We start from the raw sequence: 10,374 nt of genomic DNA, 5'->3' as shown, positions 1-10,374 counted from the left end.
CTGCCCTGTCAAAGCATTGGCATTCTGGCTCAAGCATGTGAAAGTACCGAGGGAAAGGTCTTTTGGTTGACAGTATGTTTGAAAAGCAGGATAGCACTAAGGATTAAAGCTAGCTATAAGGTAAAGGTAAAGGGACCCCTGACCATTAGGTCCAGTCGTGACCGACTCTGGGGTTGCGGCGCTCATCTCGCTTTATTGGCCGAGGGAGCCGGCGTACAGCTTCTGGGTCATGTGGCCAGCATGACTAAGCCGCTTCTGGCGAACCAGAGCAGCGCATGGAAACGCCGTTTACCTTCCCGCCGGAGCGGTACCTATTTATCTACTTGCACTTTGATGTGCTTTCGAACTGCTAGGTTGGCAGGAGCAGGGACCGAGCAACGGGAGCTCACCCTGTCACAGGGATTCGAACCGCTGACCTTCTGATCAGCAAGTCCTGGGCTCTGGTTTAACCCACAGCTCCACCAAATGTACATTATATAATTGCACACACTTAATGGCAAATACTGAAGTATCTTACTTTGCTCAAGTATTCAGCAACAGGGAAAACTTTTGTAGAAAATACCACTGAAAAACAGGATCACGCCCCTTCCAGATGTTGATGAACTATACCTATCACCCAATGGCTGGTAGGAGCTGTAGAGCCACAAGTTAGCTTGTAATATATAATCATACAAATAAAAATAAGCACTGTTGCAGCAGTGGGCTAGAGAAACTTCGGTGTTCTGCACCAGGGAAGCTTGGAGATGTGTTTTAAAAACAGTCCGTTCTACTTTACCTGTAGCTTTAGCCTGTCACTTCAGATCACAATACCACACTTCTTTAATATCTTTCCTCCTCTCGCCTCTCCACCTGCTTGATTTGAACTGTGACAAGCTAATCCTCTGCCATTGCTTTCAAGGTCTGGCAAAGATTTCGGGAACGGAGAGTGCGCCAGCTAGACTCTTTGCTTGTAGACCCCCTTGGGCATAGTCACAACAAGGAGTTCAAAATGCTTGCATCTGGTTTCCATTAACCACAGCTCAGCATTATGCTGCTCTAATTTGAATAAAGGAGACATCTATGCTAGGATAAACCTAGTGTACTACAAGGTAGCTAATGTTGGGAATTCCATTCCACCCTTGCTGCAGATATGTGGGATTGTTACATGTCACATGCCTGTTTGCATTCCAGCGCAGATTGCTGGAGTCCCGTGAGCGGAACATCCGCTTTGTATTGCTTTTGTTTTCTCTCTCTCCGAGAAGAACGGCAAGGAGAGAAGCCGTGTTTTTCTTTGTCCTGACTTAAATTCAATAAACGCAGCCTAGTACCCATGCCTCGATCCAGCTCTGTTGTGCGTTTACACTGCTGAATAATGTGTGCTCATGCACAGTTGCATGAGTCTCAGATGCATTTTGGAGGAGGATGACTGATGGATCTCCGCAGCGGCAAGGCTGAGACGGGAGACGCTCCGGCTGGGGCCAAGCCAGCTGGCTTTCCATCCCATGGTTCTGATAGCTAATGCAACCACAGAATTAATGCACAAGCTCTCTTTATATTTGACACATGTAGTAATTCTTTGCTACAGAATATACTAGCTGAATCTTGAACTGATTCTAGATGAAGCTGAGGTTAGTTACTACACTTCAGGGGAAACTAAGTCACTATTAACTTCCCATACTGATTTCAATGATGCCCAAGTGCAACTTAATTTAAGCTTGAAATAAAAAAAATGTCCAGTAGCACCTTAGAGACCAACTAAGTTTGTTCTGGGCATAAGCTTTTGCGTGCATGCAGACTTCTTCAGATACCAGATACCTGAAGAAGTGTGCATGCACACGAAAGCTTATACTCAGAACAAACTTGGTTGGTCTCTAAGGTGCTACTGGACATTTTTATTATGATTATTTCGACTGCGTCAGACCAACGCGGCTACCTACCTTAATTTAAGCTGCAATACTGTGACCTGGGAGGAAAACCCCAATGAATTCAATAGGGTTTACTTCTGTGTCAATGTTGTTAGGACTGTGTAGTTAGCTATTTGCATTGGGTTGGACCTAAATGAAATTGTAAGTATTTAAATAGAATTTGTGGTTAAATTGAAATCAAGCAGTGCACTCCTATGCATTTTTACTTCTTCAACAGAGCTTATTTTGTCTTGAGAATGTACAAGAGTGCATTGTGAATTTAGGATGAACTGGATCGTGATAAATTATCTGGCCGTTGAAAACCTTCCATACATATTTTGAACACATAAATAGTACTGAAACCAGAGTACCAGGGTGTAAGAATTAATAACTAAGTATACGCAGTCTAGTAAACTCCAGCAACACAACTGTGTCAGAAGAAAGGGAATCAAGGAAGACTACATGGCTGTTCTGAGTTTCGCCCTCTTCGCAAGAGACACTGGTGAACTAATGGGAGCAGTTTGCCTTCCCGATGAAGTCTCTGTGTGTCTGTAGCACCTCCGACAAATGTTCCATTGATAAATATTCTTGGAACCTGTTGAGTATAAAAATTAACAAATGAAACTTGTTTCTTGCATATAAGCTTAAAACACACATGCTGTATATTCTATAATGTTACCACTTATGTCCCGGTATAGCAGGGATGGCTAACTCCCAAGAGACTGTGATCTACTCACAGAGTTAAAAACTGGCAGGTCAAAAGTTTTTTTTTTAGGAAGGAGGAAGGCCCATTTTTGCAGGGTTCGGGTCAAAGTTGTTGAGTTTTTTCAGGGAGGAGGTAAAATGTTGAGCTTCTTTTAGGGGATCCACAGTTGTTCAGTTTCTTTGGGGGGAGCCAATGATCTACCAGTGATCTACCGCAGACGTCCAGTGATCTACCTGTTGGACATGCCTGCAGTATAGTATTTCTGAGCTGTTGCAGAAATAGCTATGGAGTTGGACAAATGGTATGCATAAATGGCACTGCATGTTGGGCAAGCAATGCCCAACTCTTCAATATTGAAATTGAATTGAAATACTTTATTGTCACGTGTACAACTTGTATACAGTGAGATTACATGAGCACCCCCCACTCAGCTCTCTTAGTCTTAATTCCCCTCATTTACTGATGCACACCCACCAAACCTGAAAGTCAGTTGCCCTGTTGTTATCTTTTCATTCAGCAGCCTAACAGTCCACGGATAGAAGCTGTTCTTTACCCTGTTGGTGCAACTAATCATGCTTCTATATCTTCTGTCTGAGGGCAGGAGATCAAGAAAGTGCCGGCCAGGGTGTGACTCATCCCTGAGAATTTTCCTCACGTTCCTGAGGCAACGTTCTTCCGCTATTTCATCCAGCGGATTCACGGGACAGCCCATAATATCTTGTGCTGTATTCACCACCCTCTGTAGGCACTTCCTATCAGATGATGTCAAACCAGCGTACCACACCGTGATGCAGTATGAAAGGACACTTTCTGTTGTGGACCGGTAGAAGGAAATCATAAAAATGTTGATTGACATCGTTCTTTCGCAATACTCTGAGGAGATGGAGTCTCTGTTGGGCTTTCTTAACCACCTCTTGTATTTATTTTTCAAATAAGGTCTTCACTGAGATAAACTCCTAGGAATTTAAAGGAAGAGACTCTCCCCACACAGCCCTCCCCAATGTACAGCGGGGCTAGTTCTCTCTTCCTCTGAAAGTCCAACACCATCTCCTTTGTCTTGCTGATATTAAGGTGCAAGTTGTTCCCTAGGCACCATGTAGATATTTTTTGGACCTCCCCTCTATACGCTGGTTCGTCTCCGCCTGTTATTAAATCCATTATGGTGGTGTCATCTGCAAACTTAATAATTGCAGTAGACTGGTCAGATGATACACAATCGTATGTATACAACATATTCTGCAGACAGGAGGTCATGCTAGATTGTCTAAATCCTATGCTCTGAAAGTTTTACCATGAAATCAAACACTGAAAGCAAACTTAAAAACAACAACAACAGGTAGCCACATCTGATGGATATGAATATCTTAATGAGGTAACATCCAGGAAGGCCACAACAGAGCACAAAGCATTAGCTCCCACTCCTATTGTTAGGGTTGTAACCAGTCTCCTGTAACTTTTATTCAGAGGTTCATAGGCACATGTTGTCATGATTGGTGGTCACTGATTAATTCACAGAGAGAGAGGTCTATGTCATCCCATCACCACATCTTGTGGCTACGAGTTCCACAGGTCAATTATTTGCTGTAGGAAGAAATGCATCTACTGGGGGTGTGGGCTGGAGAGAGAATTCCCCCCCCCCGAAGTTTCTGCTATAGGTGACCAAACTTGGAAAGTACTCACTGTCCTGCCGCCAGTCATTTGATGAAGAATATCTTGAAACTGGCTTCCGTTTTCGTACATGTCCAGTTCGATGGCTGTGTAGTTCACATTCATATCTTCAAATAGCTTCTTTGCCATGTTGCAGTAGGAGCATGTGGTTTTCGAGAAGATCACTACACAGTTGTCTGAGATAGTTCGCTAAGTGTTTTAAGAAAAGCTTGCGTGAGCAGTTTCTATGCATAATGTAAGCTTTTAAGTTTTTAACAATATCAAGGTTCTTGAATTTAGATTTTCCCCTCCTACAACTGCCTATAAAGACTGGGGGAGGCAGAATCTTCTCAAGTCTTGGCCCTCAAAAAATAATCAAAATATTTAACTATAATCTAGAAGGGAATTACCTCTTTAAACTGCAAAAATAAAACCTAAGGTTCACATTTGTCATCTTAAACATCTCGCTGTTTGCATCAAGCACGACATGCTTTTGCCAACATTCTTCACAGAATGAGCTTGAATATACCGGGTAATCTGAGTACTTTAAAAAAAAATCTTTAAGTAGAAAGAGAAAAAAGAAACTAAGGCAAAACAAACATGCACTTCATGGGCGTGCTAAATATGCAAAAGAAAAATAGCATAAATACATTTTTACAATACTGAGTATATTTACGGAATAGGTTTATAGAATAACCAATAAACGAGCATTAACATAATTGTAAGGGAAAGAATAAGGGGGAAATACAGGCAAGCAAGCAAAGACATAAATGGGGAAAACGAATTGGAAAAGGACTAGTTACATTCCAAATGAATTCATACTTTACGTGGACTATATTCGGATGGGTACAGTTACTTAGATACACCATCAAGGTCAGTCAAATGCACACATAATCCTTGGGCTCCACAGTTCCACACAGCACTCAGAATGATGAGTGAGTTTTTCCAATGATTAAAATATGTACAGCCTTTTTTGAGCCAAATATCAAATCTAAAATTTGGACCATCTTTCCACCTTGGGCTATAGGAGGTGGGCTGCCACCATAAGATAAGACAAGTGGTTTTTATTTAACTGGGGAGTTACTGCCTTTAAATACAGAAAGAAGGCACACAAGCCCAATGTGTTTGGACTATTTCTAACAGTGGTGCTGATTTCAACCATAACAACAGTCCAGGGAGTCTGGGAAAAATGGGCATAAAGGGCCAATAAGTCTTCATGGCTTCACAGTTCCACCAACAGGACATATTCTCGGAGCTTGAATGTGTGCCATGTGAAAGGTGCTATCTATTAATAATTTTCATGAATTTTCTCTAATCCAAACAACAATTAAAAACATGTTTCATTATTGCATATGTTTATATTTCTGATTTGGGGATGTGTTTTCTACCCTGGGCTCTATCGAAAGTAAGGGCAGGAAATAGATTCAACAAATAATAATACAGTGGTACCTCGGGTTAAATACTTAATTCGTTCCGGAGGTCCGTTCTTAACCTGAAACTGTTCTTAACCTGAAGCACCACTTTAGCTAATGGGGCCTCCTGCTGCTGCTGCGCCGCCGGAGCACAATTTCTGTTCTCACCCTGAAGCAAAGTTCTTAACCTGAAGCAGTATTTTTGGGTTAGTGGAGTCTGTAACCTGAAGCGTATGTAACCTGAAGCGTATGTAACCCGAGGTACCACTGTAATGTGTCATTTAAAAATGACAGGTTGTACAATAACAATAAAGCTATTTTTTTTTATTATTATTATTATTATTATTATTATTATTATTATTATTATTATTATTATTAAAAAACCTGAAAATTTATAAACAATAATTTAAAAGTATTTTCTCTACTTCCTCATGTGTCACATATTTTGTGAACCTGAGGGTTTAATACTAATTTCTCTAAGACACTCCAGGAGCTTCTTTGGTTAAGGGGCAAGGGTATAAATGAATAAATTTCACACAAAATACTGGCAGTAGAGTACATTGAAGGTAAAAGCCATTTCCACTCACCTCTATCTGGTTAGCAGTGGCAGTGTTAGAGAAGTCTGTGGTAGCAGATGTACTGTTCCCCATTCTGAAATAAAATCATAAATGGAGCCAAATGAATATATTAATGTTATTTTGCAGAGCTTAGTCAATGTTTACAGAGCAAATAACATCCAAGCAAAATGAAACAAGAAAGGGAGTTGGCAACTGTTTTTTAACATTTTGCACGTCATTAAGACTTCAGCAGAACTGAACTGTTTACTGAGATTTATCTTTTTATTACTATATATGGTATTACTATTTTTTGTAACTAGATCTGAGTTTATTTTTGATGTGGTCTATAAAATTTTGAATAAAAATAGCCTATACGTCTCTACTCAGAAATATGTCACATTGAGATCAGAATGTTTAATAGTGTATAAGTGTATAAGATAAATTATAATTACAGTGGTACCTCGGGTTAAGTACTTAATTCGTTCCGGAGGTCCGTTCTTAACCTGAAACTCTTCTTAACCTGAAGCACCACTTTAGCTAATGGAGCGTCCCGCTGCCGCCGCAGCACAAGTTCTGTTCTCATCCTGAAGCGAAGTTCTTAACCTGAGGTACTATTTCTGGGTTAGCGGAGTCTGTAACCTGAAGCATCTGTAACCTGAAGCGTATGTAACCCGAGGTACCACTATATAAGATTACTACCTAATGAGCACTCTTGACTCTGAGGAAGTCCGGATGGTGTTAAAGAACTTTTCTGCCATTGTCAACGAACATTACCTGCATTTGTAGCATACTGATAACCTCACAGGAATAGAGAGAGAGAACACCCAACTCTGCCAATTTGCAAAAGCATCCTGGCTTGGCCACCTGGAGGTAGCCCTTGTTTGCCACAGGCAACTAGGCAATAACCTGTTTACAAACCTGCCATATAACTAGCACAGCATAATTGCTTCACATGTTTTGATGCTTCATAAAGTGCTTTCTGTAAATAACATGCAAACTGCTATACACTATAGTGTGCATGCTATTTACTACATTTATGCAAGTTCTTATACAGGCAGGTGGTTTTTCATGCATGCCCGGTATAATATTTTGTGCAACCTCTTTCCTAAGAATTTATGGGTTGTTTCCCTTGTGAGGAAAGACTACTGAAGATCTGTAATATGTGTTTATATACAAATATGTGTCACTCCTGGCGGGAGAATCCAGGATATGCTTAATCCCTCCCCCCATTTTTAAATCTACGAGATCTGGAAGTGCTTACTTTTCACAGGATAACACACCATCAACTAGCAAACTTTGCAGACTGTTTCTTCATTTGGCATGACGTAACAGTATAGCCTAGGGGACGCGGGTGGTGCTGTGGGTTAAACCACAGAGCCTAGGACTTGGCGATCAGAAGGTCGGCGGTTCAAATCCCCGCAACGGGGTGAGCTCCTGTTGCTCGGTCCCTGCTCCTGCCAACCTAGCAGTTGGAAAGCACGTCAAGTGCAAGTAGATAAATAGGTACCGCTCTGGCGGGAAGGTAAACGGTGTTTCCATGCGCTGCTCTGGTTCGTCAGAAGCGGCTTAGTCATGCTGGCCACATGACCCGGAAGTACTTCTGTTTCAGTGTATCTGAAGAAGTGTGCATGCACACGAAAGCTCATACCAAGAACTAACTTAGTTGGTCTTTAAGGTGCTACTGGAAGGAATTTTTTTATGTAAATTAAAGTGTTTGCAATATACTTAATATTACTTAGTATACACAATATATTTGATTCAATATATTTAATTAAATACACAATCAATAGGTTTAAATCTCAGCATCGCGGGTTCGAGCACCACGTTGGGCAAAAGATTCCTGCATTGCAGGAGGCTGGACTAGATGACCCTAGGTGGTCCCTTCCAACTCTACAGTTTTGTGACGAAGGAATCCCAGTGGTTGATCCTAGCACTAATACAAAGAAAGCATGGGATCCATTTTAATACACAAACAAATGCGTGACACAAAAAATAAATTTTCAAGGGTTTAAGATTTTTTCCCTCAAACGTTGCCACCCTGACCTGTAACAGGCTTTAAAAATAAAAATACTGCATATTGAAGCAACTTGGAGATGCTGTGGTACATAGCTCCCTGGAACTCCTCCCCAAAATCTGAAAGCATGAGACTCTTGACACAAAACTGCTTGTTTCTAGAGACTCTGAACCTGATGTTGTCTGAGGGAAAGGGCCCAGATTTGCTGATGGACACTTATAACCTAAGGTGCAGGGAACTGGAAGGGACATGAAAGCCTTGCCCTGGTTTGCTCCTTCTTAGGAGTGAGATGAGGAAGCATAGAGCTGGAAGGGTCCCCATGATCATCTAGTCCAACCCCCTGGCCATGCAGAAATATGCAGCTCAGTGCCGGATTTACATGTAAGCTAAAAAAGCTATAGCTTATGGCCCCACTCTCTCTTGCCCCCCCCCAATATACTTCTTCTTAATTGTATTTCACTATTAATATACTTCTTAATTGCATTTCAGTTCAACAATTACTTTGATAAAATACATATTTTGTGATGTGCAAATGGCTTTAGATACCTATTAGGTCCATAAATTACCATATGGCATATATTCAACACAAAAAAACAGCGACAATTTGTTGTTGACAAAGGAGAGCTGGACATATAAAGGGCCCCATTACCTTCAGTAGCTTAGGGCCTCATCAAACCTAAATCCAGCCCTGATGCAACTGTCCCCATGTGGGGATCGAACCTGCAAGCTTGGTGTTGTCAGCACCATGCTGGAATACCAATTGAGCTGTCCAGTTGCCAAGGGAAGGAACGTGGAGAGAAAAAAGGGAAGGGAGGCAGCAAGAGGTTGGGAGCAGAGAGAAAGCAGCAGGAGCAGCATGCAAAAAGGGGAAATGCAGGACAAACTGAATCAATGCAGGACATAGCATTTTACATTGAAACAAGGGGCAATCTTGTATGATCAGCGGCATTTTACATTGAAACACGGGGCAGTCTTGTATGATCAATGGCATTTTACATTGAAATAAGGGGCAATCTTGTATGATCAATGGCATTTTACATTGAAATAAGGGGCAATCTTGTATGATCAGCGGCATTTTACATTGAAACAAGGGGCAGTCTTGTATGATCAGCGGCATTTTACATTGAAATAAGGGGCAATCTTGTATGATCAGCGGCATTTTACATTGAAACAAGGGGCAATCTTGTATGATCAGCGGCATTTTACATTGAAACAAGGGGCAGTCTTGTATGATCAGCGGCATTTTACATTGAAACAAGGGGCAGTCTTGTATGATCAGTGGCATTTTACATTGAAATAAGGGGCAATCTTGTATGATCAGCGGCATTTTACATTGAAACAAGGGGCAATCTTGTATGATCAGTGGCATTTTACATTGAAACAAGGGGCAGTCTTGTATGATCAGCGGCATTTTACATTGAAATAAGGGGCAATCTTGTATGATCAGCGGCATTTTACATTGAAATAAGGGGCAATCTTGTATGATCAATGGCATTTTACATTTTACAAGGAGATGTCAAAGCGATAAACAACTACCTGACATTCAGAAGACATCTTAAGGCAGCCCTTAAGTTTTTAATGTGTGACATATTAGTGTATTTTTGGTCTCTGTGGAAGCCGCCCAGAGTGGCTGGGGAAACCCAGCCAGATGGGTGGGGTACAAATAATAAATTATTATTATTATTATTATTGAAACAAGGGGCAATCCTGTATGATCAATGGCATTTTACGTTGATATAAGGGGCATTCTTGCATGATCAAGGCAACCCTGCTTAGGGAAAACCTTGTAAAGCGCCTACTAGGGAAGAAAACCCTTGCAATGCGGACAGCGCCACCCCCACCCCCCCGTCCCACCCCCGCCAGTACTGACCTTCGCCAGCCCCGCAGCAGACTCAGCCTGGGCAGCGTCTTCAAAGCCATAGGCAGCAGCAGCAGCAACAGCAGAAGAGGAAACAAGTGGGCGGGGTTCTGCTCAGGCCCCGCCCCTTGGCCCCGTCCTCTTTCGGCCCCGCTCCTCCCTCGAGGACCCTCACCGCTTGAGGCTGGCTATCCGAGTGCCTGCTTGGTGATTATTTTTTTCCTCCACCCTTCCCTTCCCAGCGAGCGCGGGCCCCTGACGGGCTTCCTCCGCTGTCCATCACGCGCTGGGGGCGGG

The 10,374-nt window shown here is 42.1% G+C and overlaps 1 protein-coding gene across 1 annotated transcript; it reads right to left on the bottom strand.

The window, feature by feature from the left end:
- Positions 1 to 2,099: 2,099 nt before the first annotated feature.
- GLRX2 (glutaredoxin 2) lies at positions 2,100 to 10,246 on the bottom strand. The gene is made up of 4 exons (XM_081194546.1): positions 10,090 to 10,246; positions 6,236 to 6,299; positions 4,270 to 4,446; positions 2,100 to 2,478 (listed from the first exon to the last, which is right to left on the bottom strand). Exons 1-4 carry the CDS (start codon positions 10,137 to 10,139, stop codon positions 2,332 to 2,334), a joined length of 438 nt encoding a protein of 145 aa, XP_081050672.1. The 5' UTR covers positions 10,140 to 10,246; the 3' UTR covers positions 2,100 to 2,331.
- Positions 10,247 to 10,374: the final 128 nt, after the last annotated feature.

The sequence above is a fragment of the Podarcis bocagei genome, assembly GCF_964188305.1.
Source record: "Podarcis bocagei genome assembly, chromosome: 5".
In the NCBI taxonomy this organism is placed as follows: Eukaryota; Metazoa; Chordata; class Lepidosauria; order Squamata; family Lacertidae; genus Podarcis; species Podarcis bocagei.
This window is presented reverse-complemented; position numbering and strand designations above follow the sequence as displayed.